We start from the raw sequence: 24399 nt of genomic DNA on the forward strand, positions 1-24399 counted from the left end.
GAGGCCCATCGGCGCTGCGTGGGGGAAATCTCTCCACTGGTCAGTGCAAAGTTGTTTATTGGAGTTTTCGATCACAAATTTGTAGCAGCGACGGCTTCATCAGCGGCTCGGTGCTGAGGACAGCAGCAGCGCAGCAGTCAGCGAGTCTCTGGGTCTGAGGTCTGTCCGCATTGAGAATAAGTTTGTGCAGGTTAATTGATTTTTGAGGGCAAAGTCTGCAGAGCACAACTGTGTTGCTGTTGTATAACCAGTGAGTTTGGCACATGTCTTATAAAGCATCCTATCCAGGAAACACGGAGCTTATTATTCAATATTAAAGTATTTATAGCCGCTTTCTGACTGCCAGCCAAAAAAACATTTTTAGCCCATCCAGATTTAAACTGGACGGCTCTTCTGTAGTCTGAACAGTCACCAATCACATGAAATCCGATTTTTGCAAAATGGATCGAAACCACCTTCGGGAGGTCCTTTCAAATGGTGTTTGGACAGTTGCGTCTCAATCTGAACAGCTTTAAACACAGCGATGGGTTTTGACTGTCTGTGACGTCATTCTACGTGATGCAAGAGCCAATGTGCCAGAGCAGTGAGCGCCACCAGAGAGCGCCACTGGAGGTGCGGAGCTGTAGCGTCATGGAGCAGACAGAAGCAGTAGAAAACGGAATAGAATTCCTGATTTCTTCGCTGCTAAAGGCAAAACTAAAACAATGATTGAGGAGGAACTCGTTAAACTGGTTCAGGCTGTTCAGATTGTTGTTGGACCATGGAAAGAAACTTCCTTTAAACTGGGACAGGGGTGTAAACTGCTGCTTGACTTCTCTTCTGAGTCCCTACTTCTTTATTCATTCAACAGAAAACCCAGCCAAACAAAACCAGACACAAAGAAGTGATTTTTTAAACCGTGTTTACACTGAAAAGTTCCAAAGTCAGACGGATGACTCGGAGTGTGTGGTGTTTATTGGGACGCCCCCTGGAGTTGTGCTGTGTTCACGCTCTGTTAGCGGGGGGGAACAGTGGGCCCAAAACAAGCTCCTGGAAGCTGAGAGCAGTTTCACAGCAGAGGCAGCTCGTCTTTAACTCCTCTTCCTGCTTTTATCAGGCTTAAGGTCATTTTTTTCCACACATGTTTACAGACCTCCTTATAATTTTTGTATGGAGGGTGAAAATGTGAATAAGTGGCTGCCAGTGCGGGGTTTGGGGGGGGGGGGGGGGTGAGTTGGCGATATGCTGAGGTCGGCACTCCTTAGGTTGACTTGTGACTGGATTTGTGCTCTTTAATGAACCTTGTGTGTTCGGAGGCCTGAAGGTGATCGTACAGTACACTCCTATGTAATAGCGCGGGATGGCTCATTATAGGAAGGCATAACAATTCGCACATTAATTTTCCAGCATCCAGTTTTTAATTAATCCAGTAGGCAGTCTTAAACACAGGGTACACAAATTGCCTTCGGCCTCATAATTAATTCTAATGGAAGAAATTAAAAATTGGTGGGGTGTGTTTGGACTGTTGGGCTGTGTTACTGTGGTTTCGAGCTCGCTGGAGCGACGCTGTCACCGACAAGGATCTCGCCGGCCCCATCAGTAGGGCCGGCTCCATTCTGAGGCGCGCCGAGCCTGACTCGCTCTTCTACTGCGACCGTGCTTGACTGTCTGTGTCCTCTGGTTATTTTCTTTCTCAAAAAAGTTGCTTCTTTTGCAGTCGTACCAAAGGAGGCCTGTGCAGGGGTTTGTGGAGAATGCACACATGCATTGCCCAGCTAACCTCCCACCAAGGCGTATATACATGGAGGAGGAATTCAAATTCCAATCGCAGTATCTGGGCGTCTTCATCAAAGTTCTCCATAGTCGGACTAACGCGTTTACATGCGTGTGCTACTTAGTCTACTTCTATTGTATCTGCCGCTGCAGTCGAGACGTCTGTGGGTTCGACAATGCGGAGCCGATATCGACGCCCGCTGCTTCCTCCTCCGTCGTGCCTTTAAATGGTTTGAGACTTTTGAATGCGTTGGAGGTATCGGATCTCCCACCAGCTGTGTTCGCCATCCACAGTGCTTGTGGAGCTGCGCCGGAAAGCCCCTGTATCTCCTCTCTCATCTCTGCAGCTTTATTGATGCTGCGTCTCCATGGACCCCCTGAGCCTTTCACCTTCTGGAATCAGACACCACTTCCTGTTCCCCCGCCTTCACTTCCCAACACTCCTTCCTTCTTTCATTTCTCTTTACCGCTCTCTTCCTATCACCATTCACAAAAAAAATTCACGTCTAAAATGGTTGCGTCTTCTCTCTTTTCAATCGATAACCAATCAAATGTGTTTGAACGCTCCCCCCCCCCCCCCCCCTCCTCCCTCACAGCCCCCTGCACATCCTGGTCTGCAACGCAGCCGTTTGCACTCAGCCCTGGAGCTTGACGGAGGACGGCCTGGAGTCCACCTTCCAGATCTGCCACTTGGGCCACTTCCTGCTCGTGCAGTGCCTGCAGGACGTGCTCCGGCGGTCGTCGCCTGCCCGTGTGGTGGTGGTGTCCTCCGAGTCGCACAGGTATTGACTCTCCACAAGTCGTTTAAAGGTCCAGTGTGTGTGAGATTTGGCTTCATTTATGACTTTTATATTGGTAAAAAAGCTTAACATACTGCCCATAAATACATTAGTTAGAGTGTATACTTGCAGTGCAATAGAAGTAACTTGGTTTTCCTTCTTTAGAATGGTTCTCATATATAGAAGAATGTACATAGAGCAAAGAAATTGTCTTTTGGCTCCAAGTTTGCTGCCATCTTAAGGCTCCATTTTGTAAGGAGGTCCACCTGAAAGTGGCCTAAATATGAAACGCACTGTCAGTTAGCCTACCTTAAAAAATGTACACACTCTATCTTTAAGTCCAATAATTTCAAATAGAGGATTGTTTAAAACGGGCATTACTGGCTGAGGATTTGAAATTTAAATTTTAAGTCGCCAATATTTTTCTTATCTTTTTAATTTTACACTATGTTTTATGTCGACAAGCTGTTGCTCTTTACACTTTCAATGCCTCTAAAGTTGTAATCTACCACCTAATGCATGCTGCTGGAGAAATGTCCACTCTGTGCCTTGGAAGAGGGAATCCATCAGCGGGGAGCGCCGGTGTTTTCCCTGGTGATTAATCGGCACCATGGCCCCGGTGCCACCGGCTGGCCTGTCTGACCGCTACTTAAGTGTTAGAAGTGAAAGATGTAATTCTCAACAACTTTTTCGGTCCACTCCAACAACTCATCAACTCCACTGGAGTTTTTTCCGCCGCCAACTGGTAGATCAGTCTTAATGCATATTGTCAAAATGACAGCCCCGCTCAAGGAAAAACTCATTTCCCTCCATCGGCTGTCGCTGTGAATTAAACGTATCATCAAGATGATGGATGGACTTTTCAGCTGAAATTTACTTTGATCAAGTGTCTACCCCCTTTTCTTGTCTGACCCCCTGACTCAGCCCCTTTTCTTGCCTCCATTTGCCTCTCCTTTTTTTTGTCCCTGTTTTTTGCCTGTCCCTACAGTAGACAAGCGCTTGCTTGATGGCTGAGCCCTGAGCCGTGTGTCCCAGACTCACTGAGTCAGTGAGCCAGTGAGCGTGCGCCCGTGACATTGATCCCCGGCCTCAGTCAGTCAGACGGCCAGAGCAGAGTGATTGATTGGAGCTCGGCCGTGTGACCTAAGACAAGGAGAACATACGCAGAGTTATTCTAGCAGATCATACTGCGGCGCCATTACAGGGGTGCCGCTATGAGTTATGTTGTGCGCTTGGCCATGCATGAGGAGACCAGAGGAACTGAGGGGATGGTCGGACTCTGGGATCCACTTTGGCTCACGCTGCTATTCCATACTGGAGAACAAAGACGAAGAGAGCTCAAAGAGAAGATTCAGGGTACTTTTACATTGGCACTGTTTGGTCCAGACCAGGGTGGGCAAACTGTTTGACTGGTGGGCCACAATGGGTTATAAAACTTGCCAGAGGGACCGGAGCAGCAGCAGACGGGCGGAGTGATTTGGTGAGCCACCTCATAGGAGGAAACAATCTATCATGGGATATGTACAAGACATGTTGATTTATTGTTGATTGAAAATGTACAAAAGCATTACAACAAAATCAGCATCTTTGAGGCTGCAGGGTGTTTAGCTCTTTATTGAAATGACTCTGAAAACACTGGAAAAATGGATGAAATACAGCTATTTTATGATTTACTTGTTATTATATATTTTTTCAAGTTTGGCAGGCCGGATTAAAAAGCTTGACAGAATGCATATAGTTTGCCCACGCCTGGTTTAGACTTAAGGACCAGAGATTCTTGATGGTTGTTGTTACTTCTTTGTCCCAGCGCTTTGGTCCACTTTTAAAAACACATGGCAATGTGACTGTGAACCAAACTAAATGACGGTGTGAAAACTCAAGTTAGTTCCTCAGCCTTTCAAACCCAGTCCCTGGACTTGGTCAGGTCGCTACCAATGAGGAAGCCACCTGAAAGGAAGTTCTGCATGGCAGTATTAGCAACGTTTGACTCAATTTAAAACCCTAACTTCAAGTTCAGTTTGGGATTCCTTGGTCGCCCCAGAGACAAGAATGGCGAGGCAAGGCCTTTTCACTCTTTTCACTCTTTGCCCTCCAGCTGCCATCCTCCGCCTCCTTCTCCTGGACTCACCTTTCCATCTCACCTCTACAAGCAGCAGTGGCTTTAACCCCTTCAAAGGGGGCTTAGGGCGGACCAGAGAGAGTCAGTTACACACTGCCCCGGACCAGAGGAAGACGGGCTGGTGAAATAGACAATATCTCATATTACATCTCCCCATTCTGTCCACCTCATTCCAGACCTATATTACATCCATTGAAGTCGCTAACCTTTTTTTTGTTTGAGTTATTTTCAGTATCGGCTGATTTCCCGTTTATTCACTTAGCCTCCTCACAAGCGGCGTGCGACCCCTGACCTGGCAGCATATTGTATTCCCTAAGCCCCTTGTCCGCTGCCAAAGCATTGACCTATAAGGAACAGGGGCGGGAGCGATGGACACGCAAGTAAATGCGGGACACTTTATCAGTTCCCAGCACAGGGGCTTACTGTGGAATTGGCCCGGTGCAGGTTCACTCTGCCCACCGTCCAGCATCAGATGGGCTCAAACAAGTTGAGATAATACTGCTAATGAAACCCCCCGCCCATAGATCTAACCTGGACCTGCACTGACAACCAAAGTCATTTATCCTTTATTATACAAGATTTCATGAATCATCATTTATTGATTGCAGCGCCGCCGTTAAAGTCGCTGGCAACCATTCTGACATGCGCAACCGTAAAGAAAAAAAAAAAAGAGGGGAAAAAGTGACGCTCATGCAATTGATTCATCAACCCCCTGCTCGCTAAAGTAGTTATGAAGTTGCTGCACATGAAATGAAAAGGCTGCAGATGTTGTAATTTAGGCCAAGCAGGAATGCCGCAGAAGGCGACAGTAAACAAGAGGCAGCCAGCTTGTAAAAATCGCAATGAGGGAAGCAGGTGACATTTTGATTGGTTGTTTTCTAATGACTGCATTAATAAGTAGGACGCATTCCACCGCATGGGAGCACATCTCTCTGTCTCTGTCTCTCCCACACACACACACACACACACACACACACACACACACACATGCACACACGCACACGGGACATGCGAAGAGTGTTGTGGCCCCGTGTGTTGCGACGGGGAAACGCACAATAGCAGAAGGACGAGTTGTGTAATGTTTAAGGGGCCTTGTCAAACATCTGGAGTTTAACAGCTCTGTCGCCTGCAATCAAGGAACATCACAACACGCCTTTGATTTGTATGCAGCCTGCACAGCACAACCTTGAGCGGGTTGTAATGGTGTAGAAACTGACTTGAGCCCTGGAAGCCAGCAGTGACTCTGACCTCTGCCCGTCTGTCCCTGTCCGTCTGTCCGTCCAGGTTCACAGACCTGCTGGACTCCTGCGGCAAGGTGGACCTGGCCCTGCTGTCTCCCAACAGGAAGCACTACTGGTCCATGCTGGCCTACAACCGGGCCAAACTCTGCAACATCCTCTTCAGCAACGAGCTCCACCGCCGCCTCTCGCCGTACGGCGTCACCTCCAACGCCGTGCACCCTGGGAACATGATGTACACCTCCATCCACCGCAGCTGGTGGCTCATGACCTTCCTCTTCACGCTGGCCAGGCCCTTCACCAAGTCCATGGTAAGTGACAAGATATTAGATGCTTATTGTTTCAGTGTTTAAAGGACCCGTGTGTCATATTTGGCTTGATTTATGATTTTTATGTTTTATATATTATATATATATTGGTAAAAGCTGAACATACGGCTTGCTCCCAGTTAGCTGCCATCCTGTACCGCCATATTTCTAAGGAAGCCTGATGTGGACAATCCAGCTGTCTGACGGCGCATTTTGTAATTAGGGTGAACGCTGGTGTCTTCAAATAAACCAACAAGGAGGAAGGTGGACCAAGTGTCCAGGTTTTAGATGCACAGGCAGGCCACTGTAGTTCACTGGCAAGCTGAGGAAGGGGAGGGAGAGTGAAAGATTCTGCAATCTGAAATGTAACCTCTTCATGTCGCCGTTTCTTCTTCAAAATCTCCAAAATATTACACATTTTAACCTTTGAGGAGAAACTATGAGATGGCAGATGTTGCAGTGCAGACCGCAGGCCGGAGCCTCTCAGCCTATATATTTTTCTTGGCATGGCAGAGAGGAAGAGGATGGAGAGGGTTGATGTTCTGAGCGCTGAGGGGCTCAGGAGGAGAGTCTGGCTTTCACAGATTGCCAGATATTCTGCGGTTTGTTTTCCTCTTCCTCCTGTCACTGTTTATTTGACTCGGATCACCCGGTGTCCTCTCAAGGGAAGGCCCTGCTCCACATCCAGTGTGCGGCCACTATTAGGTTACGCTGAATACAGGGCGCAAATGTGTCTGCAGTCGCGTATTTTAGGAGAGATAATCAGCTCTCTGTCAGATCTGCTTTTACCTTACACACTGGCTCTGGGCAGTGGAAGCCATTAGCAGATGCTCTCAGTAAAGACATTTTGTCTGGAAGGTCCGTCCCAAGATACAAAGGAGGCCAAGTGCCAGAAAGACCTTTTTTAATATCTATTTTCAGGTTTAATTTTGAAGCAAGAAAAAGAAAAGAATAGGCTCCCTCTGGGAATTTAAAGCGTCACACGAGTGTTTCTTGGTGCCAGGATTGCTTTTCTCTGCTTGGCAAGAATGAAGAGTTGCAATCAATAAAGTACACTATGGCTACGCACTGCACTGTACACCTGCACATAGCTCTTAACAGCTCTTGTCTGCTGTGGTACAATGGAAAGCACCAACAAAAAATGCCAAACTTCAGGGTATGTTTCAAACTGTGTTCTTCCAGTCTGTATTCTTCAGTGCAGTGCACTTCCTGTTTGTTTCACTAGTCTACATATTGGTGGTTGTTGTTGTTTTTTTTCCCCCTTCCTTTTGTTTATAACTTTATAACAGGCAGCAAAATAATGGATCACAAAAGCAGTTCCTCACCGCAACGTTAATGCCAAATTAAAATGCACCGTAGAGCTTGTTAGCCAGCTGGAGCGCTTGAATAATATAGTGAAGTTCCACTTCAGTGTGAATCCACTTATGGACTCGCACTACAATGTGTTTGGTACATTTTGAGACACTAAGGGCGTATTCACACCAGCAAAGTCCTTTAGTTTGCTTTCTTTGGTCCGGACCAAAATACAATGTATCTTTTTTGGTTTGGTGTGGTCCTTTTTCATGTTGCAATTTTTGCAAGAGTTCCAGGATTTGACAACAAACCCACATGTCTGCAAAGATTGGACAAAACGGTCCGGGGCGGGGTAACACGGTAAAACACGGAAATTAAACAATCATGGATCTCCAGCGTGCTGAACTCGTTGTGCTCATAATGTTTGTTTTTTTCACACAAACACAAGCGTTTGCAGGTCATTTGGAGCATCAGAAGCTTTTGATGCAACGCCGATTTTATGAGGAGATGTTTACCACTTTCTACTAAACTTTCTACTATGCTGCGGAATCGAACCGAGACCTCCTCTCCCTCTCCGGCCAGGTCTTGGACCGGCTGTTTGCTCCGCACCAGAGTTCGCTGGTTTGTATTCACACCAGCACAAAAGGTCCGCACAAGGGACTTCTTTGGTTTAGTCCGAATCAAACAGGGCAGGTGTGAATACGCCCTAACATTCTAGCCAGTGGTTTCAAACACAGATGCAGTTGTGGGACTGTATGGTTGTTTGGATAACTGGTGCAGTGTTTGTCTCGTCAGGATGTTTAATGTTTATCTTGTCCAGGTTTCTTTTTATGGTGTCCATTTGAAAACCTGATCTTAACGTTGATAATGAAAGTATTTGTCGCCGCCTTGAAAATCCCTCTCGGGCTCAGTTTGCAGTAAAAGCTGATGAATGTAGCCGTTGCAATAAATGGCACTTGATCATCTCAGTGGGGTCACAGCATCACTGTGACACAACTTTACTCTCTGCAGCAGCGCTTTGCTAAGACGGAGCCTCTTAAACGCCAAAACCCCATATTAGCAACTGGTGAGTGTGTGAGCGTGGGTGTGGAATTGCCCAGTAAATCAGCCAACCAGAGTGTTGAGAGTGTTGAGAGTGCGCGTGTGCGCGCGCCTGCGAGGTGATGTCAGGTGCCCGAGGTTAACGTCCTCGCACGCGCCGATATGAACGATAAAATCCAACACTGTGATTTATCTCAGTGTAAGTTGTGTCCTCTGCTCTGCAGGACTTTTCAATTGATAGCGGCGCTCTCCCCTGCAGGCGCCATCGTCCCCTAATATATGCTTTAGTTTGACTATTACATCTTTCCATTAGCCGCTCCTCCTGCTTTATCAATTTAGCGTTTGCACTGAAGGGAAGATGTGTAATGCGTTGAGAGGCAGCGTGTGGGACTTTAAGTCGGGCGTCACTCTGATCCATCACGTATGGCAGACGCGGGGCCTCGGGGCCGTCATCCGTCTCCCCTCCGCCTGACACGGGGGAGAGGAGGGGTAGAGAGAGACGGAGGGAGAGAGGGAGGACGGATGAGAGGAAGCCACGCCGCAGCACCTTTTGCAAAATGCCAAGCTGAACATTTCCTGGCACGTCACTGGCAGCCCGTCTGGGGCACTTTGATCAACGTACACTGTTGGACACACCTGTTTCTCCTTTATCTTGACTACTTCCTACACTCTAGATACAAACTGAAGACATCAAATACTTGACCAAGATGTGTGAATTCATGTGGCAAAAGAAAAAAATGTTCAATACCTAAATATGTGATGTTGTATATATTTTATCTGAAGGGTGGCTATTCTAGATCATCTGAAATGTAAAACTTGTTTGAGTTGTTTCACACTTTTTGTTGCTTAATACATATTCCATACGTGTCCTTACATAGTTTTGATGCCTTGAGTGACAATCTGCAATGTCGATAGTCATGAAACTGCTAGTGGATGATGTTTGATTTTCCCTTCTTTTTTTCAAAAAACAAAAAACCGACGATGGTCTCTCTCTCTCTGGGAATGTGAGTGCACAGATGCAATTTTACGCCCCCCCCCCCCCCCCTCCACACACACACACACACACACACACACACACACACACACACACACACACACACACACACTCCTCGACGAGACTGTGGCTCTTCTGCACGTGGTTAATTAAACGTGCTGGAGATGTTGGTAAATATGAAAGGACAAAGGTAGAGCTATTAATTAAATTCTGGTGTGCTGACACAGCGATTAGCCCAAAGTGGTGTCTGATAAAGGCCACACGCAGACACACAGGCAGATACACAGGCGGCGGCGGCGGCGGCGCAGCCTTAAGCCCAGCGTTTGCTCTTATTTAAATCTGCCCTCGATAAGAAGCCCCTCTGCCCCCCCACCCCCCTCCTCCGAAAGTGTATCCTCTTTAAAAATCCCACTCCTCACTCCGTCTGCCCCCCCCCACATTAAGGGCTTAATAAAACAGTGATATTATTTCAGTTATTGGTTGCAGGAATATGAAGATGGTATCGCTTTAATTGCCTGCGTACGCTTGCGGGATCCGTGGAGATTGTTCGGGGATGCAAACACAAGCAGAATGTCGAGTCCAAAAAAACAATCACGGAGCCCCTCGTGTGTGTTCTCGCGCAAATAACCCCGGCCTCTCATTTGCAACACAGGTCTGATTTATTCGAGCGCAATGGAGCTCACCAGCGCCGCCTGCTGGAGTGCGTCCACTTGTGTTTGGGGCCTACAATGGCTCATTGGATGGTTTCCACGTTGCGTCGGGCCGCCGGCTCCACACTGGGTCACCCAGGCGTCGCTCTCACTGTGCTGTGCTGACTTTACCAGTGCCTCACTCACCATGCTACCCTCTCGTCCTCCTCCTCCTCTTCCTCCTCCTCCTCCTCCATTCCATCAGCATCTCGCATTTGACTGTTGCCAGAAAAAAAAAAAGAAAGATATTTTGTCATTTCTTCTGTGTCACGGCTTCTACTTACGGCAGAGAAACTTCTCCATTAAGCGCCGAGCTCGGCCCACTCTGCTATTGATGTGCGGCGCTGATTCCATTTTGCTGAGTTGAGAAAGGCATCTATAAAGAGCCATGACATTTTAATCAGCCAAACTATCTGTGCCTAACATCATGTTCCCTCCCCGCTGCCTTCATCTACTTATCAGAGATGGTGCGACCGGGCCGCTCACTCCTGTTTCTTTCATTCTTTGTGTTTGGAGTGGGAGTTTTCACACTGTGTCCTCTGCTCTGCTTATCAGCAGCCAGCGATCCGGCCCTGCAGTGCTGCGTACTGTACTTGTATACGCCTGCTTGTACGTGTGAGTGAGTGTGTGTGTGTGTGTGTGTGTCTGTGTGTGTCAGTGTGTGTGTGTGTGCAGAAGTTCTTATCTCGCTTCTCCTTAACGCTCCAAAGTTGATAGACTCAGATGAGAGCTGCAATCTTTCTGATCCAGGATTTCAGATTTTTGACGCTTGTGCTCTGATTAGGCGTCTCACTGTGAATCGCAGCACCGCTCGCTCGCTTGCCCGCTGTTCTTTCACGTCTGAACGGCGGCTGCTGAGTTCTTGGGCTGCATTTAGACTGCAGGTGAATCTGATTCAAATCAGATTCCTTTTCAAATCTGGTTTTCAGGGCTGACTGTCCATACTGTTTGTAGCCAGTGTCCAAATGGGATGTGACTCTGTTCAGACTGGGCCACATTACTGAGCCGTCTGACAGGTTGCTGGAGCAACGACATCGGAGCCATTCACACCGAGACGCATCCGACCAAATGCTGTTTGAAACCACCTCCCGAAGGCGGTTTCAATCTGATTTTGCGAAAAAAAACAAAAAAAAAACAGATTTCATGTGACTGTTCAGACTACAGAAGAGCCGTCCGGTTTCAGTCTGGATTGGCTACAAATCGGATTTTGGCTGCCAGTCTGAACGCGGCCACAGTTTTGGCTTTAACCTTTGGTGAAGTTGCCGCTGTCCTGTCCCGCCGTGACGCCGACCCGGTGACATTTAGTGGACGGGCTGATTGCTCCCTCCAGATCGCAGCGCCCTCGGGCTCCCGGCAGCTGTGCCCTCCTATACCCATCAAATCTTTACCTTAACTATAGGCTCCGCCAGCCGCCAGACCAGCGCCGGGCTGCCGCTCTGGCACCTCATCATCCTCCTGTAATGGACGGGGTAGGAGGGAGGGGGTGGTGGGCACGGGGCCCTGAGAGGCTCCTCTGGTCCAATCAGACACCTCGCTCTCCCCAGGGGCCGTTTCATCAGCCCCGCTCGCCTGCTCTGGTGCGTCCCAGCGTTTTAGTGTGATTATTTTACCCAGGATCCCGCCTCGGGCACCAGGCCACCTTTTTACATATGCACAGGCTGAACTTTTGACCAGGCAGCAGCAGTCAGCGCCGTATTAGAGAAAACTGTGGTTGGAGCAGCAGGACCAGAGGGAGCCACCAGCCAGGCTGCCTGCTGCGACCAGCAGCGCTCTCTCCCTCTCTCTCTCTCTCTCTCTCTCACTCTCTGTCTCTTGCACCTGAGGGGTTAATACCCAGAGACTGGTGCCGGAGCAACGGCATCAGCATACACCAGACTAACAGCGAGGGTCGGGCGCGACGGCGCTGTTCTTTATCTGCGTCTGGGCCGCAGACAGACGTAAGGTCAGGTGCTCTGTCTGCCTTCTGCTGTAGCACACAGACGCACTGGCAGCCTGTGTGTGTGTGTGTGTGAGAGTGTGTGTGTGAATGTGCGCTCCCTGCTCTGTTGTGCGCCGTGCTCGGCCATGTGGAAAGACAGAGGAGCAGAGGTCCCAGTCTGCCCTCGCTGGGGTTAGATGAGCTGCCAGGCCGCTTGTAATAGAGTCCTCTCGGATGATTAGGAGCTACACAGGAGGGGGAGGGGGGGAGGAGGGAAGGAGGGGATGGGGGGGGGGTCAGCTGCAGCCGGTCGGAGTTACAGCAGCGCAGACAGAATATTACAAATTATGTTAACTAGCGTGAGGCCCCCCCCCCGCTCCAGAGTGTACCTCTTTTATTGGCGCTTTTTCTCTGTTTTAGATCTTTTCTCTTTTTTTTTTTTCTGTCGAGCTCGGATGAATTTTATATTCTTGGCAGTCTCTCCCTGCTGGGCTGCTGCCGCAGCCGAACTGAGAGAGAGAGAGAGAGAGAAAGAGAGAGAGAGATGGAGAGAGAGAAGATGTGTCGGTGCGGGGCGACGGGATAAAAGCGGTACAATCCCATTTGGCCGTATTGACATGTGTGTTCCTGCCCAATCCTGTTACTGGGATTATTGTCCGCGGAGATACCATTTCATTAAAGAAAAACACACGCGCACATGCGCGCACACAGATGGCCCGAGGCCTGCTTATGTGCTCCATTGCGCAGGGAAACTGTGTAAATGGTTTATTGTGGATGAGTTGATGTGATGGAGAGCGTGTCTGGATCAATAAAGAACCAATCAAACGCTGACAGTCCGCTACTGTATGCAGTCAGTCGTTCCCCAACCCCCCCCCCCCCCGCCCCTCCCCCTCCCTGCCTGCCTACATGCAACACGGGTGTGACGGGTCATGAAAAATATCTCCATCGGAGGCGGATCAAGGAGAAGGAGGTTTGATTTGGAATGTTTTAAGCCAGAGGTGGTGGGCAAACTGTTGTAAAATGTACCAGAGGGGGCTAGCGGAGCAGCAGCAGACGGATGGAGTGTTTTGATGAGCCACCTCATAGGAGGAATATATGATGGGATATGTAGAAAATATGTGCTTTAATGTCAATTGAAAATGGAGCAAAGTTACAAGAAAATGAGTGTGTTTGAAGCCCCACCAGGGTGTTCAGCTCTTTATTGAAATGACTCTGGAAACACTGGAAAAATAGATGACATACAACAGTTTTGTGACTGACTGACTATTGATATCGTTTCTTCAAGTTCGGCCGGCCAGATTAGAAAGTTTACCGGGCTGCGTATGGCCCCCGGGCCGTAGTTTGGCCATGCCTGCTTCAAGCTATTTAGTTCATCCGTTGTCTTTCTGTGGTGTTTGTTTCGTCAAGGAATCGGCTACTGCCAGCCTTTACCCTCCTCCTCCTCCTCCTCCTGCTCCTCCTCTTCCTCCTCCTCCTCCTCCTCCAGCTCCAGACACCTCAGGGAGGCCATTAGGACCCACACTCCCCAAAACTCTCCCACCAGTGGTCTCAGCCTGGGCTGAGTGTGAGTCGGCTAAATTACCCCCGAGCAGCCACAGGTCAGACGAGGCAGCGTCCCCTGGCCGCTGGGGGACGCTGCCCCCCCCCCTCTAATAGCAGAGATCAGGCCGGGCCGAGGAGACAGAGCCGGACCCAAAGACCTCCATCACCTGCTCCTCTGTCCTACTCCTCCTCCGTCCCACTGCTCCTCCGTCCTCCAGCCTACAGCAGTCGCCACCTCCCCACTGCGACCCTGCGAGGGGGAATAAAACGACCTTTGACCTCGTCACCACCCGCCCACTTCTTGTGATTTCCTGCCACTGACCCCACCCCCCCCCTTTAAAAAAAAAAAACCCATACAAACTACAAACACAAAACAAACCCCCCCCCCCCCCAACCCCACCTCATGCTACCCCCCCTCACTTTGTTGTGACACGTAGCTGATGGACTATTTTTCAAATTGATTTCAAAAATGTACATAAGCAGCCGATCCCCTCGCCCAGATTACCTATTGATTTTTAATATGAAAAGCTCATTATATAAGCAGGAACTGCAACACAAAAAGCTAGCCAACCTTTGCATAAATCCTTTAATTGAATTTCCAGAGCCCGTGGTTCCTACATTTTTTAATTAAATCCATTTCTTTTTTTTAAGGGTTGCTGTGTAATTTGCATGCTGTGAAGTGGGTGCTGTCCCAGATAAAGTGCCATTGATCCTTATTAAGGCTCACCTCTGGGCTCGCTGAAAACCAACCGCAGAAATTAAATGTGCTCATGGTGCATACACTTATTGCCCGCATGATAGGATTAGAGGCAGAGAGAGAGAGAGAGAGAGAGAGAGAGAGAGAAAGGCAGAGGGAGCGAGATAGGAATGGAGAGAGAGAGAGAGGGAATGATGGGTAAAAAGGTGGGGAGAGAAAGGAGCAGGGGAGGGGGGGGGTTATTATTAATAGTTGTTCATATTAATGTAATATTTCACCTTTCCTCCTCTGGGGTGAGATTGTAAAGGGCTTGTTTATAAATACAGCTTGGTCTGGCTGTTATTGGGCTTTCTCATTAAACACAATGGGACCCGCTTTGTTTGACTTTGTAATTTAAATTTTTTTTTTTTTTTGCCGCATTAAAATCGACACACACACACACACACACACACACACACACACACACACACACCAAAAAACACACAAAATAAAAACGGCTCAACATTTATGTTGGTCTGACATCACGGTCTGCCCCCTGGTCCTGCAGGAGGGGTGTGGTCTCTGCCAGTTAAAGCTGTTTAACCACCAGTCTACATGAAATCACGCTTCATTTTCTGGTCCCTCTTCTGCTGAGGACCGTGAACGTTGTGCTACGCGTGCACTCGCTTGACGGCGTTCCAGGCGTTCCAGGCGTTTGAGGCGCGCCTGCACCTTCCTGGTCTTTCCTGTGTGGCTGTTGTGCAGACGGCGGAGTGAATCAATAGGGATTAACCTTCGACCCCGGCCACATACTTATAGCCCAGTTCTGGCCGCTCACACATCTCTCATCAGTTTCACTTAAACGCTGGAGCTCACTCAATAAGGCCACGCACGCTAATTCATCTCAAAGATGGAGAGGCCGCTTTTCTTTTTTCCTTTTTTTTTTTTGCACGAGTCGCTCTCCTTCTCTCACCTATGCTACTACACACACACACACATGCAGAGACACACACACACGCACACACACACACACACAAATTTTTATTCTAAAGTCAGATTAAAAACATGTTATTTCAGGATGCAGCAGCTCTGCATTGGATGTATTAAACATAAATTACACCGTCAGTTGAGTGTTCCTGTATCTATAATCTATCTATAATTATATCCAGAATGTGATGCATGTGATTCATATTTTATTTTTATGCTCGTAGCTTTTAAAGTTGTGCACAATCTGAATAACACCTGTGAAAATAACTGATTCTGTTTTTTCTGTTTGAAATTTTAAATAGCCATTTCAGTTCTAATAACAATTTGAAGCAAACTTCTTGCATGAAGGTTTTTTTTTTTTTTTACTGATGTCACCATGGTTCTTCAGTGAATCCCACAAGTTGGTAGTTTTATTTTAATTTTAATTTGTTCTTGACTGGAACTAAAAAAAACAAACAAATCCACACCGTATGGAGTATTTATCTACTTTTGTAAAAGCTCTTTGTTTGTGGAGAGTGTTTACTGTCTCAGACACACACACACACACACACACACACACACACACGTTTCCTCATTTTCTCCGTCTTTCTCTTCATGTATTGACATTGGCTGACTGATTGGTCTGATGTCTCCCTTTTCTTTGGTGCACCTGTCCATGTGGACGTGTGTGTGTGTGTGTGTGTGTGTGTGTGTGTGTGTGTGTGTGTGTGTGTGTGTGTGTGTGTGTGTGTGTGTGTGTGTGTGTGTGTGTGTGTGTGTGTGAGCTCAGCAGTGCAGTGTCAGCAGCATGTGCTGCAAGTATTGACCCACGTCTGTCCTCTGCTCTGACTGGCTCTTGTCCCTAACTTGTCATCCCTCTCTCCCTCTCTTCTTCTCTCTCTCTCTCTCTCTCTCTCTCTCCCTCTCTCCTCCTCCTCCTCCTCCTGTTGGCTTTGCATGCCAGTCCCTCGCTGCTCTCTCCTGTTTACTGCTCCTTTTTTCGTCCTTTAACAGACCAGACCCGGGTGTCTGGCCATTGTTTTTCAAAAGTCTCCAGTTTCTCTGCTACTGCGGAGCTCTGCCGCCACTCAAACCTCCTCACGCTGCTGGGTGACGAGGAGCTCGTCTCCCCTCCAGAGACCATTCATCCATTCCCACTCGTGGTTCCGTCTCACTTTCTGAGGCCTTTTTCCCTCCTTGCGTGGGCAGAATCGCTCGGTGGCGCCTCACTGAGGCGACGCCTGAGTCTTTGATTTCCCCTTTTTCTCATTTCATAATCCAATCAATCAGCCTGAAACATTCTGCTTGCTTGTCTGTCCTCCCATAGCCAGCCAACCTTGCACTCACACACACACAAATAAAGGTGCGCCTCCTAAATGTGCCCCCCCCCCCCCCCCCCTTCCCCCTAGGGCTCAGACCACTCTATGTGCTATTGATTGCGTGGCTGTTGCGTGTTGTGCTCAATCATGTGCTCCATGCGTCTGCCGCTGTCCTCTCCCACCTGGACCATTAGATTAGACTAATGCATTCGCCCATTGATTAGTCATTACACTCAGACCTGATCAGCCAATCACCTTCCTGCTCCGGCTCTACTTGACCCGTCAACCCCTCCGATCCCCCCCCCACACCGCCGTGTTAAACACGCTGCTCTTGGCTCCGCCCCCTCGCCACTGACTCCAGCAGGTGCGGATTGGGCTTCGCTTCACTACCTGTGTGATATTCAATACCAATAGAGTTCTCACGCGTTTCCTAATCACATGCTACGCGGCGCTATGGATTTTTATCATGGAGCACGGCGCCGTCCAAGCCGCCATTGATCTTGAAATTCATGGCGAGCGAGCGGCGTTGATCTGAGCGCAGCCGGAGTCACCGTGCAGCCACGTGGCGGGGACCTCCTTTCAGGCCTTGATGATTTGGTTTGCAGTCTTTTTACTCACGTTTTGCTTTTTCTTTGAACACGTAAAACACTTGAGTCTTCCATCCATTTGGAGTTGCTGCAAATTAAAAATGCCGAAACAACCACAGAGTTTCTCTCATGAAGACAGCGACTGTTTTACTCCAGTCGTTGTTGCTTCTTAACCCGGTGTTTGTTACCCTCCATTCATCGTGATCTCTGAGCAGTGTGGGTAGTGGCTCATGTATCAAGCCAACAGAGGCTCATGAAGCCTGCAGCTGCCTGCACAAAGTGAGGTGAGACGTCTGATGAAGTTGCTCCTTCCGTACTTTTCTTTATGTTTCTTTTTCTTGCTGCAATTAAAAGTCTCTCGTTCTCATCTCAACAGGAACCTGGTGAGAGGCTGTAAACAGAGGGCTAAACAAGCATTTTTATGGAGTTCTTTAGTATTGTTTAACAACTAATTAAATCATTTAAATGAATTTTGTCATCTAAATGTTTAATAACTAATGCATCAGTCTGGTTTCACTGGTGTAATAGGCGACTTTTTAAATTCATCATCATTTAACCATCAGTTTTCCTGGAGCTGCTCCTGCTCTCCCCTGTGTGAACTGACAACTCTTCCCTCTTCTGACTTTCCCATCCTTCTTATTTACTCTTTCTCTGCGACTCTCCACCTCCACAGTATTGAGTCAATGTGTGACGAAGTGCAGATTTAGGGACAGTCCCATTGACGCCTGCATGCGTCTGCCCAGCGTGCGTGCGTGCGTGCGTGTGTGTGTGTGTGTGTGTGTGTGTGTGTGTGTGTGTGTGTGTGTGTGTGTGTGTGTGTGTGTGTGTGTGTGTGTGTGTGTGTGTGTGTGTGTGTGTGTGTGTGTGTGTGTGTGTTTGATCGGGGCCGGATGCCCTCAGCGGACACGAGCCTGCGACTTCGTGCCTCTGCATTAAATTTGTATTGAACAGGAAACTAATGATTGGATAATTTCATTGATGTCCGTGGCATTGAACATACAAACAAAATGTTCTTTTGAAGAATTGTGCGAGTGTTGCACCCTGGGCGGAGGTGGCGGGGGGGCGGAGACGGAGGGGGGGAGCAGTCCCAGTTGTGCTTAAGAAAGAATAAGTCCATGTTAAGTCCATAGTGTATTGGAAAAGAGAGCGGGCGGATCGATGGCCGCTCGCTGCTTGAGACACACTTTAATTGTATTATTTTCTTTTTCACATTCCCGCCGCCCTACATCCGTCTCCCAGCGCCGCTGACAGATTTGATATGTATTGCTGACACTGTCACAGTGACGGATTTGAATTTATTGAACACTCTCAGAAAGGAATTTGTTCTGCTGCCACCAGAAGAGCCACGTGGGCCCAACATGCGGCGCAGAATGTTTCCCATAATTCTTTTCACTCCTCTATTTTTTTTTTTTTTTTTGCGTGCGAACGGCAAAACCAGTCCGGCTCTTCAGAATCAAACACGTTGAACTTTTCTTGAAGATGCAGACGGACTGCCTCTCTCTCTCTCTCTCTCTCTCTCTCTCTCTCTCTCTCTCTCTCTCTCTCTTTCTCTCTCTCTCTCTCACTCACTCTGTCTGTCTCTCGCTGTGAGTCAGATGGGAGCAGATCAAAGCGATGAGAGATGGTGAGTGGAGGAAACTTGTTTAATTAAAAGGAAGCGATGAAACGATTCTTTGATGCCCGTTCTGGACGCCTTGTGTATGTGACGTGGCTATTACACAAGATTCTTCCTCCTCTTCCTCTCTTTTTGTTTGAGAAGCTCCAGCGGTGGGAGGTGTTGCGGACGCCAGGAAGGTTGGAAGCAGCCTGATGAAGTTTCTGATTATTCCACCTCCTCTGGCTCAATGAGGAATCTCTTGAATGCCATGTGGGTCAGTGCTCTTTATGGAAGCGCCTTGGTGAAATACATCTCTCCCTCTTCTTCTTTCACTCTTTCCGCCTCTTCCTCCGACGCCCCTCCCCCACCCACCACCCGTGCCTCTAATTGGAGATGCCATAAAGGTGTGCGGGGTCAGTGCCTCTTCAAGGTGAAGCTCACTCTAATGTTCTCCTCTGGAAAGAGGCGTGAACGCGGCTCCTCCTGCTCTCTTCTTTCCCCCTCAGACTCTCAGACTGGGCGTCTTGGCCTCACACGAGCCGAACTCGCGCTCTTCGCTAACTTCCTTTTAAGTTGGTGTACGGCGGCGAGGAGCCCCGCGCCTCCTCTTTGCCCTCCTCTCTCTGCTGCGCTCGGCGTCCTTGTGCCAGCCTGTTAAAGCCAGAGGGCACGCTGTGGGTGAATCAGAGCGGCGGCTCTGCCAACACATCCAGCGGGAGATGCCCTGCCAAGGGTGCCAAGGCCTCGGGAGAGACGGAGCTGTGCGACGGGAATCAGTTGGACTTGAATCTGAAACGGAGCGAATCAGAGAGCTTTAAAGGTCTATAGATGGAAAGTTTTTTGCCTCTAGGAGTTTTTTTTTTTGTGTCTGATTGTGACGTTTCTTCTTTACAGTTGTTTTTCTGTGAGTCCTCATTGACGGTCCTGAGCCACATGGAGCTTTTTGTCCAAGGAGCGCGCCGGCTCGTACCGTTTCCGACCAGTAGGGGTCATTACAGTTCAACTGACTGAGCGGAGGGAGGCTGGCAGAGAGAGAGAGAGAGAGTAGGAAGAAGCTGCAGGACGACGGACAGTTGCGCTTTTCTTGCCGTCTCGTTTTGAGTTGGAATGAAATAACTAAAGATTAGGATTAATTTCAACTCTCTCTCACCCGCCACATTATTTGTTAATAATGATGCGAGTCATCGGGGGTGCAGCAGTGGGGCCTCGGGTCTTATTTGGGCGGCTCACACTGAATTTCTCACTGGGAGAAGTTTTCTTTTTGAATTCCGCGGAGATGAGCGGGAGCTGAGGTCGTCTGACGGTTTCAAGCACAAAGAGGGTGAGGCCACGCTCAGAGTGCACAAAACTGCACCCTCAGCTCCACCTGCTGCTCCAACCGGATCGATCACGCACTCAACGTCCACAATGAAGACGTCTTTGTCTCCAGTTATTCTTTAAGGCGCTATTGTCGAGTCCATAATTAGCCAGGCTCTCTGCTTTTAAAGGGTTTTGTCATCACAGCCGCTCTTCACCTTTGTCTTTTTATGTGTGTGTTATAAGCTCCAGTTATGAGGCTCTCCAAACACTCTTTTATTTATTGTTTAGAAACTAAAAGCCAACTTTAGCGGGTTTTTTTTCCTTTTCTCTGGCATTTTACCAAAAAGGGACGACGACCTCCAAGGTTCCTCAGGTGCCATAAAATCCATAAATTCTATATTTGTTCATTTTCAACTCCCGGCTCATTTAAAAGTCTTATTCGCCGGTGTTAATTTGTGTATACAAATTAAGCATGCCACCGCCACCATTGACCTCGGCCAGATGAATATTAGATGAAGCAGCAGCCAATACGTGAATAGCTGAGTTCAGGACAGCAACGATTTTAATGGCAGCGAGCAGCCATTAACAGTATATCTGAAAATAGACAGAGGATTTTCCATAGATCATTAATGACGGGAAATCTATTCCTCCTTTCCCTTCCTCCATCCCACCGTATATATCTCTTTTCTCCGCTCCTCCTATTTGTCTACCTTTGCTGTATTTCACCTGTGTCATTTTTTATTTGCGCGCCGTATATTTCAGCCGCAGCTGCTCTCCTCTGGTCCGCACACACTGGCTCCTCTGCAGCGCAGGCCTTGCAGGGCCGCCTCACTATTAACATGCGGCCGGAGATTTGAATGGAGCTCCGCTAATGTCTGTTTAGTATATAATCCACGTCCCCTCCTCCCATATTCCTTGTTATTCTAGTTTAGTGCTGTAATCAAGCAGGGCTTGCCAATAAAGTTTATTGTACGGAGCTAAGTGTCAATATCACACACACACCCAGGGCAGAGAGGTCTCTTTAATTAGAATAGGAGAGCAGGGCGTGTGTGTGTGTGTGTGTGTGTGTGTGTGTGTGTGTGTGTGTGTGTGTGTGTGTGTGTGTGTGTGTGTGTGTGTGTGTGTGCCTACCTGCCTGTGTGTTTCCATGGACGCTTGGGTTTTCACTAATTTGAACGGTCAGACACTGTAAGTGCCAATCAGGGCTGCACCTTCTGAAAGTGACTTTGGCAGGAATGAAATAAATTAGCCAAAAGAAAAATAAGAGCGTGGCGCTGGGAAACATGGATGCGGCCGCAAATTTCAACGCTTTTATGAGCAAATCAATTCCAGCTTTACATGACTATTGAGCCTGGATGTTTTGAGTTGGCGGTGAGTCTGAACAAACAATAATCCCCCACTATATGAAGTATTGATTAGAGCCGCTCCCTCTCTGTGTGGCTTTATTAAAGGTACAACTGTTAAAGTCTTTACGGCGACGGCAGAAAACTTTGTCAAGGCTGCGGTGCAGCCGCGGCTCCAGGTGAGAGCAGCTCCTCTCCATTAACCAGACGAGCCGCAGTCCAGCTCTTCATTATAATGAAAAATGTTTTTCAGCCGCTATTTAATTCACCCTGTTTTTTTTTCTCTCTTTTTTTTAATTCCGTGAGTGGAACCAGTTTTCATTTTCCTCCTCTGGCTCTATCTCTTGGTCCCCACTCTGCAATTTTCCTATTAGGTCACTTACAAACAGTCTGCTTAATGTGTAGAATTGTATTACTGATATGAATTCTTTTTGATAAAACACATTTTTGTAGCGCGGGTGAAATTGAAAAAAAAGAAAGGAAAAAAAAAGAAAATACCTCCCACTCCTCAAACACTTGGAGTCTCACAGTGAGAGAGTGAGTGAGAGGAGAGGAGAGGAATGGAGAGAGGAGGAGAGGAGAGGAAGGAGTGCAGGTGAGAGGAAGGAGAGGAGAGGAGAGGAGAGGAGGGGGAGGAGAGGAGAGGAGAGGAAGGAGAGGAGAGGAGAGGAGAGGAGAGGAAGGAGTGGAGTGGAGAGAGGAGAGGAGAGGAAGGAGTGGAGTGGAGAGAGGAGTGGAGTGGAGAGAGGAGGAGAGGAGAGGAAGGAGAGAGGAGGTGAGGAGAGGAGCGGAAGGAGAGGAGAGGGAGCGGAAGGAGAGGAGAGGAAGGAGAGGAGAGGCGAGGCGAGGAAGGAGAGGAGAGGAAGGAGAGGTGAGGAGTAGAGAGGAGAGGAAGGAGAGGAGAGGAGAGGAAGGAGAGGAGAGGAGAGGCGAGGCGAGGCGAGGAAGGAGAGGAGAGGAGAGGAAGGAGAGGCGAGGAAGGAGAGGAGAGGAAGGAGAGGAGAGGCGAGGAGAGGAAGGAGAGGAGAGGAGAGGAGAGGAGAGGAGAGGGGCGGCACTGCCGCTACAATCAGGCAGTCAAAACATAAAAGTGTTTCCCATTACAATGCGCAGATATTAAGGACAGATTAAAGGCTGCTGCGAGGGGGCCGCGGCTTTGCACCCACCACAGGCAGCTAGTGGAGGAGTCCTGATGGGGGGGTGTAGTGAAGGTGGAGGTGGAGAGGGTGGTGGGGGAGGAGGAGATGATGACAGAGGAGAGCAGAGGAGGCAGGAGAGGAGGAGGAGGAGGCAGCGAGGGAGAGCAGATGGAGGAGTAATTTGCGTGGGATGTGCTAGATGGGGGAAACATGGCTGTGTGTCAGTGCTGAGCGATGCCTCCCGTTCTGTAAGGAATCAATTTAGGGTGGGACCGGGACGCCATGCATACAATAATTGAATATTACTGCTTACTATCTCCTCGGCGAGCAGCCGCTCGGCTCCGTGGCGCCGAGCAAATGAGGCGCTGGAGCGAGACACCGAGGCAGAGAGAGTGAGGGGCTCAAACACTGAGCAGATAATAAGTGGATACTTCCTGAAATCTCTTCAGGTTGGTGGGCGTGTGTGAGTGTGTGATTTAGATTCCCTACCTCCCCTCTCTCTCTCCATTCCGTCAGTCTGTCTGTCTGTCTGAATGTGGGCCCTGACCTATCAGGCCCGTCAATCCAGTCTGGGGCCCCATGGCACGATCAATAATCACAACTGTTAATCAATGAGCTTTTTAAATAAGCATCGACCGTGCTTACAAGGTTGGCTCCGTTCATTGGTTTGCATTAGGCTAAGTAACACAATCAGCCGGCCGTGAGAGCCTCGCCCCAGCAGAAGTTTCTGCTGGACGCACCCTGGATGAGACCTGCGGGGGGCCTCAGTGAGCTCTTCTCCTCCTCCTCCTCCTTCTTCTTCTTCCTCTTCTTTTTTTAGTGACGTGCTTGTGTAAAAAAACAACAAGAAAATGTATTATTTATTTATATTTATTTAGTTTGATTGATTAATGGAAATGAGAGCGGCAAATAAATGTTATTTTTCAAAAATCAAAAAATCTTCTTCTTCTTCTTCTTCTTCTCCTTCTTCTTCTTCTTCTTCTTCTTCTTCTTCTTCTTCTTCATGGCTGCACAGGGAGCGCTTGTTCAACGCATGTTTTCAACTCTGGCGGGTGCGCGTGGGAGCGTGCATTGCTGTCTGTGATTCCCTGGCAAAAAAAAAAAAAAGAAAAGTTTTCTTTGTATTGCCGCTCACAGTCAGTCTTGAACCGACTGAATATCAAAGCAAAAAGCAAAACCTTCTCAAGGCCGTCTTCAATTCCGGCCTTATTTCCACCCGCTTGCTCTGTGTAAATGCTCATTAATTTCTTTGCAATGGTATCAGATCCCCGTGTTCTGCTATCATTTAATCATCTCCCCAACATAATAATCACCCATGTATCATTGTGGCCGATCAGGAAATATTTAATTAGGATAATTACTCATTAATCTGCTGGAGGAGCTTCTTGGGAAGGTGCCTCGCCACCAAGCTCGCACGCATGTGTCTTTTGTCTGCGTGTGTGTGTGTGTGTGCGTGCGTGTGTGTGTGTGCGTGCGTGTGTGTGTGTGCGTGCACGCAGCCCGTGTGTACATATGCATGCGGCGTGGCGTGGGCATTATTCGTCACTGTCTGATTTACAGTGGCGAGGTTGCCATGGCGGGCTGGGATCCACTGCATTTGTCTCCATTTCTTAATGGTGTTTCAACAGCGCCTGCACCAGCAGCCGTTCCTCATTTTAATGACTGCAGAAATGACTCTGCATGTGTGTGTGAGTGTGTTGACCGTGTGCACGTGCCTCTGTGTGTGTGTGTGTGTGTGTGTGTGCGCGCGCACATGTATGTTTTTTTTTTTTTGCTTTTACTCGATGCATAGCCGGTGTC

General features: G+C 48.5%; 1 protein-coding gene across 1 annotated transcript in view; it reads left to right on the forward strand.

Annotated features, from left to right (window-relative positions):
* The window catches only part of wwox (WW domain containing oxidoreductase), a 137044-nt gene that overhangs the window by 42243 nt on the left and 70402 nt on the right, over positions 1-24399 (forward strand). The window contains exons 7-8 of the mRNA XM_076049207.1: positions 2349-2534; positions 5935-6199. Of these exons, the coding sequence (XP_075905322.1) occupies positions 2349-2534; positions 5935-6199 (451 nt within the window). The remainder of the gene's footprint in view (positions 1-2348; positions 2535-5934; positions 6200-24399) is intronic.

The sequence above is a fragment of the Nelusetta ayraudi genome, unplaced genomic scaffold (genome assembly GCF_046127955.1).
Source record: "Nelusetta ayraudi isolate G7.1 ecotype Tasmania unplaced genomic scaffold, CSIRO-AGI_Nayr_v1 ptg000111l, whole genome shotgun sequence".
Classification (NCBI taxonomy): domain Eukaryota; kingdom Metazoa; phylum Chordata; class Actinopteri; order Tetraodontiformes; family Monacanthidae; genus Nelusetta; species Nelusetta ayraudi.